This window comes from Diplotaxodon limnothrissa, linkage group LG10 (assembly GCF_057381915.1).
Source record: "Diplotaxodon limnothrissa isolate DT_005_m linkage group LG10, D_limnothrissa_male_GT1.1, whole genome shotgun sequence".
Lineage (NCBI taxonomy): Eukaryota > Metazoa > Chordata > Actinopteri > Cichliformes > Cichlidae > Diplotaxodon > Diplotaxodon limnothrissa.
The window spans coordinates 16578980-16599417 of record NC_140605.1 but is presented as its reverse complement, the minus strand read 5'-3'; the positions used below and the strand labels follow the sequence as shown (position 1 = coordinate 16599417).

The 20438-nt window shown below is 42.2% G+C and overlaps 2 protein-coding genes across 2 annotated transcripts in view; one reads left to right on the top strand and one right to left on the bottom strand.

The window, feature by feature from the left end:
• The first annotated feature begins 1106 nt into the window (after window positions 1-1106).
• LOC146624148 (immunoglobulin superfamily member 11) lies at window positions 1107-7590 on the top strand. The gene is made up of 7 exons (XM_085363730.1): window positions 1107-1200; window positions 1992-2152; window positions 3000-3066; window positions 3153-3284; window positions 4601-4756; window positions 7184-7306; window positions 7388-7590. The coding sequence occupies exons 1-7, from the start codon at window positions 1107-1109 to the stop codon at window positions 7588-7590; spliced, it is 936 nt and encodes a 311-aa protein (XP_085219856.1).
• Window positions 7591-9652: 2062 nt separating this feature from the next.
• Window positions 9653-20438, bottom strand: part of LOC146624147 (pecanex-like protein 3) — a 33607-nt gene continuing 22821 nt past the window's right edge. Inside the window, exons 24-36 of the mRNA XM_085364484.1 lie at window positions 20220-20328; window positions 19811-19940; window positions 19646-19704; window positions 19344-19559; window positions 16842-17095; window positions 16348-16578; window positions 15942-16045; window positions 15690-15837; window positions 15365-15595; window positions 14981-15255; window positions 14730-14899; window positions 14202-14608; window positions 9653-12233 (exon numbers count right to left, since the gene is read on the bottom strand). Of these exons, the coding sequence (XP_085220610.1) occupies window positions 12093-12233; window positions 14202-14608; window positions 14730-14899; window positions 14981-15255; window positions 15365-15595; window positions 15690-15837; window positions 15942-16045; window positions 16348-16578; window positions 16842-17095; window positions 19344-19559; window positions 19646-19704; window positions 19811-19940; window positions 20220-20328 (2475 nt within the window). The 3' untranslated portion in view covers window positions 9653-12092. The remainder of the gene's footprint in view (window positions 12234-14201; window positions 14609-14729; window positions 14900-14980; window positions 15256-15364; window positions 15596-15689; window positions 15838-15941; window positions 16046-16347; window positions 16579-16841; window positions 17096-19343; window positions 19560-19645; window positions 19705-19810; window positions 19941-20219; window positions 20329-20438) is intronic.

The following is a 20438-nucleotide window of genomic DNA, read 5'->3' as shown; positions in this document are numbered from 1 at the left end:
TGTTTAGACGACGACTGCAGAACGTGCCCGGCAGATCAACTTAGTGAGTCATTACTTAGTGAACACATTTTATGTAAATGCATCAAAGAGGAGCTCTGGTGGATTTTTATTTTGCCTGTAGGTCATAACGGAAGGATGTCATCATCTAATGACTCTTCTAGTGTCAAAAACACGCCTCTGAACATTTCTTTGCACCACTGACGACCTTCATTTTTTCTTGAAGCCTTGAAGCTGTAAATAACCAGATGATGCAAAATGTTAAAGCTGTTTTTTTGGCCTCTTACCACAAGGACAGAGAGTGTGGATTTTTGGCTTTATGGTAAAAAAAAAAAAATGCCCAAAAGCTTATTTGAGACAACACCCAAAAGTCTGAAGCTCTTCGGTTGTTTGTTTGAATCCAGGCTCGGGCCTTTCTGTGGTCTCATGTCTGTGTGGGTTATCTCCAGGAACTCTCAGGTACTCCGGCCTCCTCCCACATACCAAATACATGCGTGCGTTTAGGTCAATTGGTGATTCTAACTTGACCAGGATGGGTTCACCCTGGACAGGTCTCTGTATTTTGACTGAAATCAGCTCCGGCCCCCTCAGAGACCCCGGATTGCATAGATGGAAGAAGCTGTATGGATTATGAACATAAATGAGCATTATTTGCTGACAAATGAATCCATTTTAAGAATATGTTCAGTTAGTTTACTATACCTGGTGCACAGATTGTTTCACCTCTGCAAAGATGAAACATAAGATGCTCCTGAATTTGGAAAACAACCATGAAGGTTTGACACTCCCATGGCCGCACCATGTTGCTTACCTCTTGCTGAATACATGCACGTTGTAGCTTCTGCAGCTGCAGTTTTCGTCACGCTACACTAACTAATTAGACTACAAGCTCACGCTGTAGGTACCACTGTAGGAACAGCTAATAGGAGCAGAAAAATTCCTTGTGCACTCGCTTACCTGACAACCTAATTAGAGAAAATTCTCCCAGCTGACAACGGGACAGAGACAGAGAGTGAAAATAACAGGGAGGGGTTGATCGCAGCACTCGATACATTAATCATGCATGCCTGGGTTTTTTGGGCCACCAGCTTGGAGACCGTAGGGATGAGATGACTGCCTCTCTGTCTTCCCTAACAGCTATGGGTGCTACAGGGAGATGGATGTTCTGGACCTTGTGTGTGTGTTTCACCGCTCAGGAGAACAGTGAGTAGGCCTGTCTTAAGAAAAGATTGAATTATTGCTGCTTTAGTACACTGCAGCAGCTTCACGAATGTTTGCTGCGACTCTGTGATTCTTTGCACGGATATTGCTAAGGCAGAAGGTTCCTTCTCTAGTGTAAAAGGAGACGTGACATGAATAACCTAAAACCTTATGAGTATTTAGAAAGAAGCATTTAAGCTTTTCCAGACAGAAATGTAAGACTGTGGGCGACCTCTTGATGCATGCGTGGACTGTTCGCTGTATACACATGCACAAATTCATCAAATGAGATGATATTTATTTAGTACGAGCTACAGGGGCTTTATTCATGTTAGTGCCGTTATTAATCAACTGCCTCTAAAGCGTGGCCTTTTAATATTAATACAATACAGTATGTTTGACATTTTGAGTCTTAATGAAAGTCTCTCTTGAGGCCAGCATTTTCAGAACTTGTGATCTACGTAAAAACAACAAGAGAAATGACCAAACACATCCTAGTGAAGTGGCCTGTTGTTCTTCTCGTCCTGTGACGGATCTGGCTCAACCTCAGAGCTGTCAAGTTTAATTAACGACGACTGTGCTCGCTCAATTCCCACGCACACAAAAGGGCCCGGGGATGGCAGAGAGGAGGAGGGAGGAGGTTCATTATTGCAGTAATGAAGGGGAGAGTGAGGCCTGGTGCTGTCTGCACGTCAGCAGAAAAACAGCAGATGGGTGACGATAAAACAAGAAGAAATACCTGTGTGATGTCATAGGTAATGCTCGTCTCATTTGAATCTTTTCCCCCTTCCTAGCTGCGCTCAGGGTAACCATGAGAGAATCCAGTCTGGAGGTGGCTCGAGGGGATTTTGTCGTCCTGCCCTGCTCCTTCTACACCTCCGCCTCCAACCACCTCTCCAGACTCAACATCATCTGGACGCTGACTCCCTTCTCCAGTCCAGAGGCCCCGATACAGGTGTGGCAATACATCTGTCAGGGTGATGCCTTGCAATTGCATATTTTAGCATGGCTGTAGCTCATGGGGTGGAGCAGGCGATCTGCTAATTAGAGGCTTGGCGGTTAGGTTCCCTGGCTGCTCCCGTCTGCATGCCAAAGTATCCGTGGGCAAGATACTGAAGAGAAATGTCTTCACACACAAAGAACAACCCTGTAGTGCGTCACATAGAAAGCACTTGAGAATGAGGCATGTTGTATAAAGCCTTTTGAGTGTTCAGGTAGAAAGGTGCTATATAAGTTCCAGTCCATTTATATTCTCTACATATCCTGTTGTGTTCGAGTAACGTTTGTTTTAAATCAGTTTATTTCAAACGTAAGGCACAGGGGCCAGAAGTGGCCCGGTAAACACTCCAATCTGGCCCCCTGGACGGCTTTGGAAAATGTGAAACAGGGAATAAGTTTTACAGCTTTTCCTTCTGGCAAAGGTCTTCCCAGTGACCATTCATACTGCACCACACACACACACCAAATCCAAATTTTAAAAAAGGACATTTTCTGTGAATTAACAAAAACTTTGTTTCATTGTTACAGGACAAACTGTGAAATGAGCTTCCAGAACTTTTTCTGCCCATTTTCTACAATTTAAACCTAAAACATCGATCTGACTGATTTTTTTTTTTTTCACTTACTGCAGCAGCATTTCTTTATTGGGTAGAAAAACTGAGGCGTACCATTAAAACTGCAGTTATTTTCTTATATATCCCCAGGATTAAACGTGTAGCTAAACATCTTTACACTTAAGATCAAAGTGTTTGTGGCCCACAATGTAAATGGACTTTGACATCCTTGTTTTAATTGATTTCCAGGTGATTGTGTACGATCACGGGCAGGTGATTGAAGACCCCTCCCTCATTGGCAGGGTGGGTTTCACAGGTAAAATGTAAGATGATCCTCTTTTCATAGATGAAACTTGATACTGAAGACAGACAAAAACATTATTTCATGTGCTCCTTGTGCAGGTCTTCCTTTGAGTGCAGATATCATGCTAAACGACACACGGGTCTCAGATGCTGGTATTTACCGCTGCATGGTTAACAACCCACCGGAGATTACAGATCCCGGCATCGGAGAGCTGGTGCTCAGTGTTCTGGGTAAGTTATTGAGAGTTGAGCAGCTGGCAGAAGCACTCACACATTATGACCATTTACCAAAGCAGGAATTGGTGATCCATTTGTCTTTTTTTTTTCTCTGTGATTCTGACTATGATATTTGTTGTTTTCCAAACCAAATCTGCCAAAACTGCTGTGGATTTATTTGTAAAGCAAATACCGAGGAGCCAAACAGGTTAGGTTAATTAAAACATTTGTAGCCCTGCCGACAGCAATCGTGGTGCTGCTGGTGAGTCTGTTTTTTAGTTCAGACTCACACAATTTTCTAGATACAATCATGCGGCCGAGGGGAGGTTTCCTAATGACTTTGGTGGCTCTGTGACTTTTCCTCCAATGAACAACCTGCTGGGAAGATTTCTATAATATTTGGCAACACACATTCACACAGCTCTTAGGGTGAATTCTGCTATCTTAGTTGATAAACCGAGTTTGTCTCTGGTGTGAATCGGCTGATAAAGACATAATGTTGTTCAGTGCTTTGGTTGAAGCAGAGTGCATCCAATAAAGGAAAAATATTTTGAAACCTTATCAGATCTCATAATTTTGACAGAGAATTGCACAATCCCTGAAGGTTAAAACTGATTTGGGAGAGCTGCTATAACGTGAGTGTAATGTGATAAAAGGTTTGTCTAAAGTAAATCCAGCAGTTCCCATGCTTTTGGGACAAAGGACGCATAATCTGAATAGAGGTGAAGCATATGCTTAGAAGCACTTTTGTTCTTGGAAGTCAAAATTTCAGCTCATCTCAAATTTTTGAGTTATGAGCCTTAATTTGCTCAAACTTCTAAGTCAAATTTTTAAGATAACTCAAACCTTTGAGACAATAACCTGAAATTCTGACCTATAAATAGCAACATTTTTTTTTCAGTGGCAGAAATAAGCTTCTGCAGAGCAGAGCCAGGCAGAGCATAATGAAGCACGAGCATGTTCTGTTGTTACAGCAACATTACTTGTTGTAACAATAAAACAAGACTATTTTAAACTGTGTTGTCACATGTTGATATGACAACACAGTTGACCACAACCCCCCAAAATACACACCATTAACTTTAGCTGTAATACAGATAAAAAGCACAGATAATGTGAAATTTGGAATGCTATCCCAGAGGCATACATTGATAAATCCATTTATACAAGAGAGTTTAAATGTTATTGAGTCAGCGGTTTACCAGATAGTTAAATTTTTACAGACCATCTTTCAGCTTTGCTTCTAAAAGCCACCGGCTTAAAAGTTCAAATGTGTGTCGTCTCGGTTTGTATCACATCTTTTAAGAAATTCATCTGTGGGTCATCTATAGTGCCGCCTTCGCTGCCTGTGTGCCAGTGGGATGGAGACATCAATATGGGAGGAAGTGTCAGGCTGTCCTGCTTGGTGGCAGAGGGCATCCCCACTCCAGAGATCCGCTGGGATAAACTGAATCCAGATGAAATCTCCCTTCCCATCAACATGGAGAGTCAGTTACACACACACACGGATATGTATTAAACTTAAAGCACCCCTTGAGCTGAATCAAAATAATCTTGTGTGCAGATCGTTATTTAGATCTTAAAGTCCAAAAAGAGTCAACTAAATGACCCTAAAATGACGCACAATAAATGTTTGAATTTAATAGTGCAAGTGAAATATGATGGATATTATAATTGACTCCATTATAGTGCAATAAGGCTTCCGGCTATGACAAGCAGATTTAGTGCCTATTAAAAAGTATTTAACCACTTGGTGGCTTTTTCACTTAAGGCAAAAACACGCACACATGGGTCTGCTATAGAAAAAAAAGGAAGGCGTATTAAAGTCATAAGTGTTTTAAAATGAAAGTGTATTTAGGACTGTTTAAATGGAAGAGAAATTTAGTATTGCACTTCTTAGAAAAACAAAATCGACTATTTAAAGAAAGGATGGACTGAATTGGAGCATCATTAGCAAATATAACTTTAACTTTAGTCTCCAGTGTATGGGATAAGCTTTTTATTTCAGTTTTTCCCCACAGAAATAATTATGTCACTCAGCATGAGACCTGTGGCTAAAACACGAGTTTTACCAGATGTGGTACAAAAGAGCTTTTATCAAAGATCTTTGATTTAAAAAGAAAAAAAGAAAAAAAGCTTTTCTATATAAACACTCCTGCTTTGTGTTTTGTCCTGTTTGCTGTCTGGTGGTTTCCAAATGCTCACTTTCACTCACTCCCTCACTGGTTGGAGCAGATGGCTTCTCCTCCCTGAGCCTGGTTCTGCTGGAGGTCTCTTCCTATTAATAGGGAGCTCTTCTTACCCATTAGACTGCTGGGCTTCTCTCCCCAATACTGTAGGGTTTTTTCTTTAAATGTAAACTTCCTTGAGATAACTTTTGTTGTAAACAGGTGTTATATAAACCGAATTAAAGTGAATTTAATAACATAAAGTAGTCAAATGCTCTTTAAAAAGAGCACTGATGTGTTCTTGCTTATTTTCTCTCAGGTTAAATACTCATACATGACACACGCTTTAGATATTAGCGTTCACACATGTGCAGGTGATCCTAAATGCTCTAAATTATTGTTTTTTGACAGTTTTTTCTACTCTTAGGAGGATATGATAAATATGACTACCTCGCAGCCACAGGTACTCGGTATAGTGGCCCCAACCCACCAGCTTGTCAGATCTTTTGCTTCTGATGGGCACCCAATCAGGAGAAGGTTTCTTTGAAGTAGTGTGGAGATCCTCAAAGAGAGGGAAGCTCAGTTTGTCCTCTTCAGATGGTGGATGAAATAAAGCCATTTATAGGATCAATAAGGATTGTTTTGAAACATGAATAATGCAAAGAGTTCAAGCTTAAAAATACATATTCCTGGAAATAAGCTTAATACTCCACTTAAAAATAATTAAAGGAATACCTAGAAACACAACTGATCTCATTGGGGGGAAAAAAATCATGCCGGATATCTATATTGATGTGGACCGGGTAACAGAAGAAAGGATGCCACCTTGTTTGATGGAAATGAAAATTATTAACCTACAGAAGACTAAATTCAAAGACAAATTCAAAGGGATCTCCTCCCAGATCTGGACCAGGGCATCACTGAGCTCTGGACTGTCTGAACTGCACCCTGGCAGTGTCGGATGGACTGAAACATAAAGTCCCAGAGGTGTTCTATTGGAGCCAGTCAATGATATCAATACCTTAATTCTCCAGAAACTGTCTGCATTTTCTCACCACGTGAAGTCGGGTTATTGTCAAACACCACAAGGAACCCAGGACCCACTGCACCAGCGTAGAGTCTGACAATCCAAGGATTTCATCCTGATATCTAATGGGTCAGGGTGCCGTTGCCTAGATGATCAGATCCTGGTACTGCTGATGGTTTAAGGACCTTCTATGGCCCTGTCCTGCTCTCCTAGAGTAACTGCCTGTCTCCTCCATGCTCTTGAGACTGTGCTGGGAGACACAGCAAACCTTCTGTCAATGGCACATAGTTATGTGTTATCCTGGAGCAGTTGGCCCTGACCCTAGGGGTGAGTATTTCCTAATACTCACCCCAGCTTGTCTGACACCACCAACCACTACTGAAAACAGTCAGAAAAAATGAGAAGGACAAAAATGGCAGAGTCCTCCACCATGTAAAACCATTCCTGTCTTGGTGGTTGTCTTATTGTTGGCCTTCAATGCCCCTGTTGTTATTGTCATTAACAGCAAAGCAGCTGAAACCGATTAACAACCCCCTCTGATACTTAACTCACCACATCTATATCCCAGAAAGTTTAACTGCCTTAATGCTATATTCTGATTAAAAAGTGTTCCTTTCTAATTTTTTAGCCATTATATAATGCTGGAAGTTTAATATATATTAAGCATGAGATTTGTAAGACAGCGCACTCACCGTCATACTCGTCTTCCTCTCTCTAAGGTGAACTATCGGGCTCTGTTCAAATTGTCAACGTGTCCTCTCAGACCTCCGGCCTGTACCGATGTTCCGCCACTAACACCCTGGGAACAGAGAACTGCTACATCAACTTATCCATCTACAGCAGTAAGATCCTCTTTGTTCACCCATAACCCTCTGCCAGAGTTTTTATGCCCTGTGATAAAACGTTCTTGTATTTCTGCCCAGCCCCAGACAGTCCCTCTGGTGTACTGCAGGGTGTGCTGCTGACCTTGTCTATGTGCCTGCTGTTGCTGGCTTTGCTGGTGCTCGTTCTGTGGCTCCATCACACAGGGCAGGATGGGAGGTTGAGGAAGGGGAGAGGAGACAAGGATGAGTTTTATAACGAGATACGGTACACGCCGTCCCTGATGAAACGCTCTTTTGTTTGATTTCTCAAAGACTTTCGGGACTTTTTAATGTATCCATGTAAAAGATGTCTGCAGCCCAGACCAGTGTTCCCTGAATGTTACTCCACAGCTGTAAAGCATCAGAAACTTTGAAATAAAAGTGGAATAAATGTTCTGAAAGGTGTGATAGCAATGCGTCTCATTTATGCTCATTTCCTCCAAACCAGCTTTTAAAGGTAACCATCAATGATCCCCTCAGCTTTAACCAAAGACAAAAAACTGCACTCAAAGTCAAGTCACCATCTTTCATGTAAGTTTTCCCTGTTTTTGGTCATAATTCTGAGCTAAGCTCTTACCTGGCTTCTGCTTCACATGGACCTCGCGAACAAGAGTGGAATCATCTAACTTCTCAATAAAACAAATACCTACATTTCCCTGAAAGCATCAGGCGAGAACATTTATGCACATTATCAGAGTCGATAAATTTAGGTTGCCAGTGGGAAATGTCATTGGGTTTTCAATCCAACTCCTCCTTGTAAATCTCTTGAGAAAACCAAGCATTTTCCTTGGACGCGAGGTTGAACTGTTCAGTGTAAGAGGACAGTGACACTGCTTTTAGAGCATTTTTTTGGCTTTTGAATATTTTCAGCAGCCACACACTGGCCACTTTATTAGGTATGCCTCACTAGTATTGGGTTGGGATCCTTTTACCTTCAGTGCTGCCTCAAATCAGAAGGTGCTGGAAACATTCCTCAGAGATTTTGGTTGATGGTGACATTACATCAGCACATAATTCCAGCAGATTTGTTGGCTGCATATCCACGATGTGAATCTCCTGTTTCACCACATGCCAAAGGTGCGCCACTGGATTGAGATCTGGTGACTGTGGCAGCTGTTTGAGTACAGTGCCATAGTGCTGGAAGCACTGTGGTCAAAAAGGGATGAGCACGCTCCGCAGCAATGCTTAATTGGTACCAAGTGTGCAAGAAAATATCCCCCACACCCCTCCACCACCATGCTGAACATGATGCTATCATGTTGTTTACACCAAATCCATTTTTCCTTGGAGAAATTTGTGTTAACAAGAAGTTAAACAGATTACCCGATGAAGTGGACAGGTGAGCGTACAGTTTAATTAAACCCGAGTGCCCGCTCAGTGGTGCTGTTTTTATTGTAGCACAAGGCTTTAAGCTGCTAGGACAAAGATTGAAAATCCTCCAGACAAAAACAACAGCAAAAAACAGACCAACAGGACAAATGCCAGAAAATAAAAATCACACAGCAGTTAATTTGCAAACAAAGACAAAAACCTTTAATTTAAATAGGAGGGGGAAAAAAAAAATCACATAAAAAAAAGAAACTGTACAGAACATTTAACATCGACTTAAAGTTCTTAAATAAAAGACCCCGCCCCTCCAAAAGTAACTAAAAATAACAAAACTATAACAAAGTGGGATGGTGTATGATACATTTTTGTGCAAAAGAAGTATGAACCAATTCTTCCCAAACTGCACATCTTGATGTGGAGAGGGCGCCTCTCTCCACTCAGGTGTCTTTCTACAGGTAAACACGAGAGTCCCTCCCCTAAACATCAGCATAGTGTCTTTGATGTAAAAAGACCCCCCCCCCCCCCCAAAAAAAATCCAATAATAAAATAGATTTATATTTTAAATATATTTATATAACAAACATGCTGTACAGAACGTCAGAGATTAAGAAATCCCTTTTTTTGGACACTCACATCTGTCTGTCAACTTGTGCTTCCCCGACTCCAACTAAAAGGCAAAAAAAAAAGCAAAACTGAACAAAAGTCGAGCTCCCCATCGTTTAGAAGTAAAATAAATGAAAAAAGAAAAACAGAAAACAGCACTGATCAGAAAAGTCTCTGTTTTTCCTGAGTTGTGGGAGTTTCTAATGCAGTTTAAGATGGAAGCTGACACACTTTTACCGGTTTCTTCACAGCCACTCGAGAAAAAAAAAGGAGAAAAAACCCCAAAAAACTAAGGGCTGCTCAAAAGATTAAAAGAAAGAGAGGGGGGGGGAGGAGGCTGCTGAGCTTTATCTTCTAAAAAGCTTAAAATGGCTAGATGGGGAAGGGGGGGGGGGGGGGGGGGACACTGCGCAGAAAAAAAAATTGCCTTTAACAGCATGCAGAACATCTCTTAAAAAGAGGGACTAAAAGGGAGCATCTATTGTAAGTCTTCCTGCAGAAGCAGTCAGTTCCTTTCCCAGTATACACCCTGAGAACACTGGCCTCCATCCAACTTTCCAGCAGGGAAGGGGAAAAAAAACAAAAACAAAAAAACCCCCCAAAACCCAAACAAATCATTTATGAGGAAAAAGCAGCATATGGCGATTCATGCTATGGCACGAGGTCGTTTAAGAATTCTTCACCCAGTGCGAAGAGCCGGAAACCGTCGGGGACAAAGCCAGTGGACCCGGGGAAACTTCTGGGGCTAAAATTTTTTGACAGAACTGCAAGTTTTTCTTTTATTTTTTGTTTTATGAAACTCTCCCGTTTTCTGCTTTTCACAGTGGTAAAAAAAAAATAAAAATAAAGGCGTGGGAAAAGAAACAAACTTAAAGCGATTTCAGGAACACTTCCAGTTATGTTCCGCACTTAAAAATAACCAAAAAGAGCCGTTGGTGAGATGGTGCAAACGTGACGACACCAAACAAACTGAGGGGAGGGGGCGGGAGGGTAGACAGAAGGCAGATTTCCAACTCAATATATCAACACACCATATAGACAAACCCCGTTAAAGACATCTGTAAGACATTATCAAATAAATATTCCACCTTTGCTTTCAGTATTTATTCAGCTTTTGTTTATTTCCAACTAAAACGCTGGATTTAACTGTTGTAGAAACAGCAGTAGTAGTGGGTATTATAGTAGTAGTAGCAGGAGATGCAGAAGCAGTAGTATAGTAACAGAAAGGCCCAGACTGCAGGCAAAGAGCACACTGGGGATACACTGATGTATCAGCCAATCACATGGTCAGTTAACCAGTGGCTAATGGTTGTCGGTAGTGTCACATCAACAGCATGATGGAGGAGGAGGACTTAAAATAGTTTCATAATGAAGACGTCTTTTGTTTCCCTGGTGCAAAAGGAGGATAAGTAACTTAAAAAACAAAAGAAAAACAAGCAGCTAAAAATATATATGGGTATCAGACAAACTGTTATTTTAGACATCAGTGCATCCCTAGCAAACACAGCTCTCCTCACAAAGCAGCCTGGACCCCGGCTATTCAGAAAGCCATGAGCTGATTGGATCTGATCAGGGAGGACATTAGTGATCAGTAATCCAAAGAAAACAAACTCAGTGCACATTTGACACCGAGGGATTCGTGAAGATTCAAGTAAAAAACAAAAAATAGAAGACATTCCACTCACCAAAGCAAAAAAAAAAAAAAAGAGGATTAAAAAAAAAAAAGTTCCTTACACTCCCAGCTTGTGAATTTGTGATCAACACAATTTTTCACAGATTTGACTCGTCCTCTGTTTGATCCTGATTAATGGAAACCAGCTCTGTCTGAAGTTCTCCAGGTTGCTAGTCAGATACAGGACTCCACGATGTCCAAGCCTACATACGCTGTAAACTAGCAGTAAAAGCACCACATGTCAGCTGGGCTGGAAGGGAGTTTGTTTTTTGTTTGGGGGGGTGGGGGTGTTCCCTGAAACTTGCTCCAAGACAGAACTGTTGATATAGTCAGGCACCTCTGCAGGAAAATGGGCCAGAGTACAAGAATAATGTTTTCTTGTTTTATTTTCTTCTTCTTCCTCATATAATATGTGTATTTGTGCAGGGGAAAAGAAGTGGAGGCTCCTGAAATTAGCCAATATGTCATGTGAAATATTGTTTGATGCACAACTGTCCGGCGAGGATGGTTACATGTGGGGGGAAAACAAAAACAAGGCTTATTGTGGTCTCCACGCGTCCTTTAGTTGCACGTACAGCAATGTACTCGTCCTTTTTCTTTTTCTGGATTTATTATGAGGCCCCCCAAACAAACAGAAAAAACCTAATGCTGCTGCAGACGTCAAGTTAGAGATTGTCCTCTAGTCTCCAGTATAGAAAAATAAACAATCCTCAAGCAAAATATCCCTTATAATTTGCACTGGCCTGTCTGGCCTGTCATTACTTTTACAACCAAATGGTTGGCTGTAGAGACAGCGAGTGCTCAGTCAGGAAAAGAAAAAAATGTAAAATTAAAAATGAGTACATCATCAGGTCTTACGAGTTGTGATGAAAGCTGACTTTGGAATAAACAGGTTGGCTAAAATGATTTCATGGTCTGACGTGCATCAGCTCAGCATGCTATGTTTAGCTCTCTCTTGACTAACAAGAAGAGTGATGTGTATATTCCCAGATCCACGCTTGATTCAAAGTGCCATCAGAGGACTTCCAAACTGTGGCTGCGCTGAGTTAGTTCAACAACAGTTCATGGAATGAGTCCCAAAGGCTGGAATGAGTCCGGACTGGACCGGTCCACATTCAACTGCGGTGTGCTTTCACTGTAGAAACTGTCAATAGTGCAGACTCAGCGCAGGTGATCAAGTAAAGGCAGCTCTGTGGATTCCTCTCTGGGAGTGGGAGGGTCCGGGGATGGATCTGTCGTCTGAGTGGCTCCCAGTGGATCTTGCGTTAGACCGGCCTCTTGTAGGGATGCAGGAGGAGCAGGCTGAAAGAGACAGATTGATAATAAGAAGACGATTAAGTGCGTTTATCAACAGCACGACCAACAAGGCAGGCAAAGAAAAGCCCACTGCTTCATATTCACAGCTGAACAAAACAAAATGATTCAACGTGCTGTCAAAATCTGTATCATCGAGGTCCAAACAAAAGCAAATCAAGTCATTCGCACAGGCACAGGTACAAAAAGGACGTCCCACTGAGCAATCTGGATCATGATCTGAGAAAGCATGCCATATTTATAAACCACTTCCTGTTTGAATTACTGAACAACAACAAGCCACTCACTGCATATGTGCATCTGTTCAAATGAGCTTAATGCAATATCTCAGTAGGTGTGACTATCGTCTGCTGTCTGCTTACCGTCTACTGTAAAGACATCATGTAGGCAGAAATATAACTAAAGATTTACTTCATTACTGATCAATCTATCAGTTCTGTTGTCTCAGAACTCCTCAGACATTTGGTCTGTTAAAATATCCCCAAACACTCTAAAAAAATGCCCTGAGTGGGTTTGAAGAGACATTAAAATATTTTAAGGAACAATTTTTGGGGGTTAACATAAGCAAGACTCAAATCTAGGAAGCAGTAACCATAGAAACACAGCATATTCTTCTTAAGCTCCTCTTTTCCATTTTGTCCATGTGCCTGATTATTTACTTTAGCATATTGCGAATACTCAGTTGTAAGCAACTCTACAAAAAACACTGATCTGATAAAACAGAATGGTCTGAGTGGATTTACTAACAACAGGAGGGCTATATCTATCTGCTACCCCTGGGAAAAATTTTCAGAAATCACAATATCTCTTTCCACTGCTATGCGGATGATATCCAAGTCTATTTCCCTCTGGATTTGGATCTCCAATCCCCGCTATTGCCGTTGCTTAACTGCCTGTGTGATGTCAGAGACTGGCTATTTCATAACTCGCTTACCCTCAATGAAAACAAAACAGAAATTATCGTCTTTGGTAGCCATATGCCGTTGAAACAGCTATCGGGGACCTTAGGTTCTTATGCCAGCCATCTATCGTCTACTGTCAGAAATCTGGGAGTAGTGCTGGACAGTTCCCTCAAATTAGATAAGCAAGTGGCTGCAGTGGTAAAAACCAGCTTCTACCAACTACGCCAAATTTCGAAGGCAATGCCTTACCTACGACACAAGGACCTTGAAAGGCTCATTCATGCTTTCATAACCTCTAGACTGGACTATTGTAATTCTCTTTACTTAGGCCTCCAACTCTCCCTCATCCAACGCCTACAATTAGTCCAGAATGCCGCAGCACGCCTTTTAAGCGGCACTAGAAGACAGGATCATATCACTCCTATTCTAGCTAACCTCCATTGGCTTCCTGTCAAGTACCGTATTGTTTTTAAAATTCTTCTATACACTTTTAAAATCTTAAATAACTTGGCACCCAGTTATTTGATTGACCTTCTTAATTTATATATCCCTACAAGGGCACTCAGATCCTCTAATCAGGGGCTCCTAATGCAACAAATGTCTCGACTAAAGACGAAGGGGGATCGTGCCTTTGCTTTTGCTGCACCAAAACTGTGGAACAGCCTGCCGGTTGATGTCCGTGCGTCGGAAACTATTCAATCTTTCAAATCACGGTTAAAAACCCATTTGTTTAAGCTTGCCTTTCAAACTACTTAGCTTAATTTCTTCCCGGTTCATGCTTGTTGCAATAGTACCATCCTATAACTGTATTTTTGTTGTTGATTGTTTTCTTTTGCTGTAAACCTGCAAGTATGGCTCGTCTGTGAAGCACTTTGTTGTACCTGTGACTTTTAAATGTGCTATAGAAATAAAATTGAAATTGAATTTGCTGGATTTGTTTGATTAATAGAGAAAGAGTCAGGTGATTTATGCATCAGAGTGTACTGACTGAGCGTGAGTATCTGTATTTCTGGATCTTTTTAAAGAACTGAACAACTATGGACAGTCTCCTTACCTGTGTGCGTATGGTCTGTAATGGTGCTCCTTCCCCCTCCGTTGAAGCTGGTCCATTAAAGCCCTTCCTCCCTGAAAAACTCCACTTGCTAAAGTGGCTCTCATAGTGTAGTCCGCTGCCCGGGCCAAGGCCAGCCCGCTGGCCCGTTCTGTGCCCCGAGCTCTCCAGGAGACTTGCTGGGCAGAAGCGCTCCGGGCCTGGCAGAGGTGGAGGAGCCACTGAGCTGCTGAAGGAGAGCTGGGAGCTGGACAGCTGCTGGCCCAGGAGACCCTGGATGGAGGATGTACGCTGTAGGGATGAGAGAAGTCCTGCCTCCATTCTGCCCTCTGACTGGCTGAGCAGAGCTAATGGGAGAGGCTGAGGGTGGTGATGCCAGCTCTGGGTTGGACCAACAGGGTTGTCTGTGCCTGAAGTGTAAGAAAAAAAAGCACTTTTAACTCCTAAAAATAAAATACTTGCAATACATTTCATCTTCATGTGACCATAACAAGCTAACAAAAACACCTCCATTTCTGTTTCGGTTCTTACCCATCGAGGGCTGGACAGTGGTGATGTGTGGCTGTGGAAGGCTGGAGGCTGGTGTACTCTGGGTGGTGTGAACAGCTGGGTTGGTGGAGATGGAGGTGGAGCCGCCTCCACAGTCTGAGTCTTCTATGTTCCCCCCGCTGTTGCAGCCAGCCCCGCACCCTTTCTGTAACCTGCAGGGAGACATATGTTACAGTTATGTTTACTCTCTCTTAAAGCTCATGTGTACATTTATTTAAGCAAAGAATTTGCACCTGTCCCAGCTGCTGATGAGCCAGGTGTAAATGTTGTGTGGGCTGACTGGTCCTCCCCACACAGAGCGGAGCTGGCTGTGTTCCCCAGCATAAGAGGTTGTGAGGGGGGACACGTAAATGGGGTAGCCGATGGGCTGGTCGCACGAGGAGTTAATCATATTCCTCAGCGCTTGTTTGGCATTTTGAATGCTTCCTCGTTCGGGGTTACGGTTGCGCAGGAAAACCAGCTCCTGCTGCTGCCCCGCCCACAACCCACGCACACACTCTCTGTTCACCTATGGAGGGCAGAAAAAAGAGAGATGAGGATCTGACAATCCAGGCATGTGATGAGTCAGAGACAACAAGACAAAAAAAGAAGAAGTGCTAAATGTAACAAGCTGCGACCTTGATAACTCTGAAGCTGAGGAATCTCTTGTTAAGCATGATGATCTTGTACTCGTCACTGCCGTCATCCATGATGTGGCGCAGTGCTAGGAGTGAAGGCATGTTTGCTAGAATAGCGCTTCGCCACACGGGGTCACCCTCGTGTGATATCAACATCTTTTCCTCATTGGCAGTGATGGCGTCAAACAGGACCATAGGATCCTCGTACTCATCTGGAGATGTAAAGTGATCCTGAAAGAAACACAGATTATACAAACAGTCTCACTTCAGTATCAAAAAAAAGAGTAAATATTGGCACTCCAGCACTAGTTTTCTTCTCTGGTACCTGGTGCAGTTTGAGTGACATCCGCACTCCTGGTGCTACGACCCGATTCAGCAGGTCCATATCCGCAAACACCCACTCGTCACGAGGAGATGTGATGCGGAAGTCTCCCTTGAAGAGTGCATGAAGGCCATAGAGAAACGGTTCCAAGCTGTCAAACAAACAAAACAACAATAAATCTGCCATATTCTTAGCATATATATGCATGGCATCAGCAACAGTGACAGACATGGTTGTGCGGCCTGGTGAACTTACCTTGCTGACATGCTGTGTGAGGCCGTGCCCAAGGCTCTTCTTCCCAGGATACAGAGGCCAAAACAGAGGTTGACAAGTGGAGAATCTCTTTCGCAAGTCACCGGCTAAAACACAGTGAAGCACAAATAAATTGTGCAATGTTGTACATTTAATGCCTTCTGTATTTCTGTTATTAAACATTTCACTTGTTTGTAATGATGAAAAAAGTATCCTAATGACAGACATAAAGTGGAAGACAACAGATGTCATTTAGAAAAATGCGACCAAATAGCATCTTCTTGTGCACATGAAAGCAAGATATACTTGATCCGTTATGATCAAAATATGTGTAGCATAAGGGAAAAAGCACTACAAATGCAACCCACGCATGTGACGTTATAGTTTAAATGTTGTGGAGGAGTCTTACTGTCTGGCGCCTGCTGTTGCAGTACTGAATCCAGTCCAGGTAAACCATGCAGAATGAGGACAGGGTGATGCCGGACGCTCTGTGATCATAGTCCTCGTCAATGTTCAGGTTGAAGGTGGGGTCACTGTCTACGTAGTTTGATCCGAGACAAGGTCGTAAAGCCTCCTGAATTGTTTCATTGGTCAGCCACTCTTCCAGCTTAGAAGATCGACTCACATAGTAGATGATGCTCTATTGGACACAACAAATACATAATCCAAAATACTAGTCACGCTAGGAAAACATTTTTGTAGACAGCTTTAAATCCACATCAAGGATTACAAGTATGTGCATATTTTAGCTTCATATCTTAGCTTCTAAATTTCTATGACTTGCTCTTCATCACAGAAGTAAAACAGCCTCGAGTCAACTAAAGTAAACAAAACCAACTGCAATAAAACGCAAAAAGCATGATGTGAGAACAGAGTAAAAACAGCTCCTCAACATTGGCTCACCTTGACGTAGTATGTGATGAGGATCTTACGAAGGTCAAATACTTGCAACATGGAGGCGGCATTGTTGTCGCTGATGCTGTAGCCTTCGAGCACGTACTTTGTAGCAGCCACCTCCCAGGCCAGCCAGCGCTGTCCAAAGGCAGCATTGAATGACAACATGTGAGGCAGGTGACCTGGTTCACAGCAGCAGCAGCCTTCATCCTCCTCCACCCCCTCTGTGATTGCTTCTACCTCCCTCTGCTGACAGTAGGTACCTGGAAAGATGTGAAACATAAGGATTAGCTGCTCTATTAAAGGGCTCCAACAGATGACACTGACACAATCTGCCTGGAAAACACAACTTCAAAAAAATATATATCTGCATAATGTGTTTAAAACTTTTATGGACAGAGTTTCTGCGTGTGTTGTAATTGGCTGACGGTTTTGGCTTGAGTGGCCTCAGGATCTCGTCTTTGTTCTTGGTTTGTTTGGCTTCGTCAGCCTGTGACCTCCAGCTTGGGCTAAGGCAGTTTGCAGCTGCGAGGAAAATTAGCACCTCCAAGTCTGAGGTCCAACGGGTGTCTTCACTCAATTCAATTTTATTCATACTGCGCCAAATCAGAACAACAGTTATCTAAAGGTGCTTTATACTCTAAGGTAAAGACTGTACAATGACACGAAGGAGATCCTCCACATCTGGGATGAGTTGCTGCTCTAAGTGGAGGAGTTTAAGTATCTCTGGGTCTTATTCATGAGTCAGGAGGAGCGGAGCAAGAGATTGACAGAGTGGCACAGTATCTGTACTGGATGCTGCACTGGTCTGTTGTGGTAGAGGTATCAATTATCTCTAGCTACTCCAGCTCCCATACGGTCACAAGCTCTGGGTAGTGACTGAAAGAACAAGATCATTGATACAAGTGGTGGAAATTAGCTTCTCTGAAGGGTGACTGCTCTCTCCCACAGTGATAAGGTGATAGAGTTCAGAAAAGAGCCACTAACTCCTCCACATTTGAGGTAGTTTGATGGATCTGACTAGAATGCCTCCTACATGAGGTGTTCTGGGGCATGTCCTACTGAGAGGCAGCCCTGGGGCAAACCCAGTACACCCTGGAGAGATTATAGCTCTCCATTAATTCGGAAACGCCTCAGTTTCTGCCCAGATGAGCTGTAGGAGATCGCTGGGGAAAGGAAAATGTTGATATCTCTGCTTAGACTGCCACCCCTTGCAGAAAATGAACTTTGATAAAATCAGAAAAAGTATCTTGTGTTAAAAGGTGACCTTTTTTGTTTTCTAAAATTACGCTGGTAAGAGGTGCTGTACATAGGTTTCATGTCAACACATGAGACTCTTCAGCTAATTTGGACTGACTTTAATGAGTTTTAAAATCAATAAAATCTTGGTGAGGTTTTTAAGAGTCACCAAATTAGGCTAACATGTGTCACACGGGGTATAACCAATAAGAGATGTTATGCTTATTTAAGGCTAAACACCACCTAATTATTTGATGTGGTGTCCAAATGCCAATAGGTCTCCAATAGGTCAAAGCATTTCTGAGATACGACGAATCCAGTGACAGTGTGATCATATTCTTTAAACGCTTTAAAAGCTGTGTGCATAAAGAGAGCTCCAATCACTCATTCACTGGTTGTGACAGAGTGAGACATTATAATGAAACTTGGTGAAATGACTGTCAAAGTCAGAGTGTCAAATTTAATAATCTTTTACCCTACAGCTCTAGCAGCTGTCACAGACTCCAGCAGGAGAGAAACAAGAGGAACGATATGATTAAGAACAGGTAGAAACACTTCACTGCCCACACATTCAATGCTTGGCCTTGAATAATTTTACTCAGCTAAAAAATAAAAAAAGATTAAACTTAACCAAAAAAATAATCGGTTTTAAGGTCGTATCATTATAGATCATAAAGCCCCGCTTTGCCAAGTGACAACCTCTTCAGAGGCTGACGCACAACTTTTTTTTTTTTTTTTTGAATCCTCAATGACCTTAAAATAAACCGACAGATGTGAAACTGATCTCTTTTAAGAATAAAAATATGCTGTAAGAACTTAAACACAAAGTAATCTTCAAAATATGAAGGTGAAGTGGCTTTAGACGACTTTTCAATCTCTCCCCCTCATTCCTCTGCAATCAAGCCTTCATTTTCCACGGAGATTTCATACTTAATGGCAGACATAATTGCACAGGGTACGAATTTCATCGTCAATCGTGTAATTTTTCTATCGGCATGAAATAATGTGACGACATTTACATTTATTTAACATTTACTTTATGACAAGTTAAATCGAGAAACTTCTACGTCTGCTGCCACCTAAAGCTTTATATTCCAGGGAAACTAGTGCCATCAGAAACCTCTTTTTAACTACTGATTAAGCTACAGCACCACATCCCCATAATAAGTACTTTTTCACAACATTTGACTGATGTCCACGTCACAACAAGATGGTAAACAACTAAAAACTACATTACTATTTTATGAGCTCTAAACATCGCATGCTGCTGACCTCTGAACTCTAGACCCCTCAGCTGGAAGGTCACAAGGCCGTTGCCGATTTCGATGATGTGGACCAGAGCGTTGAGGTAGTCTGACGCGAGGATGAAGCAGTCGCCCGTGCTGTAGTTCCCCCAGCGGCCGAGCAGTAAGTCTCCACAGAGGCTGTGCTGCAGAGAGCGGGTCAGGTGCTCGTAGAAAATAGAGTTCAAATTGTTGTCATCAGCACCTTAATGATAAAAACAAAACAGACTGTCACCTTCATTTCAGAACAAAAATCGGTAAGCATCGACAGGAGGGAACACTGTGGCATACCTGGGTTGCGGTCTAACTGGGTGGCAAGTCTAGTATTGGAATGATCGACCCTCTTGGTGCTGTAAACAGGACAAATTAGGATTAAAACCAAATAGATTTAATTTATATTAAGAGTGTAAGATATACAGTTTCACACTTGCAAAGGTTATTTAACCAAACACATACTTGTAGTCGCGCTCCCAGAATTTAACGGGCCTGGTGTATGAGGTGACAAATACAGCACTGCCAAGGACAGGATTGAGAGGTGTGGAGAAGATGGCAGAAAAGACAGCTTGGACAAAAAGAACAGCAGAGTCTGAAATAGCAAGAGTTAAGGACATGTCACCAAAACCCCCAAAGCAAAACAAAAATCTCCACTGAATAACTTCACTGACACTTAAGACTATCAAAATAAAGAATACAGCACAAAATAACAATAACCTCTGTGCAGTAATGCAAAACAATTCAATAATCTTGCAACATAAAATACCTTTGTCACATCTTAAAGCTACAATTTGCCATCTTATACTCTATCAACCTTAAATTTGGCACTGGTGTATTCCTACTATCACAAAATCAAGCTGAATAAGGATACGGGGCACAGCAAAGGGCTGAGCAAAGGCATGAAAGGCTGAGCCCCAAGTGATCTGCCAGGGGGCAATGTAGGTCAGCACGAAACGCAGCTTGTACAGCAGGTCCCACATCTGAAAACATTCAAACATTCATCATTATCAACTCTCACACACATGCGCATGTAAAAATAGTATTCATATTTGCTACAGAAATAAGACGATTAAGACTATTTGTGTGCAGG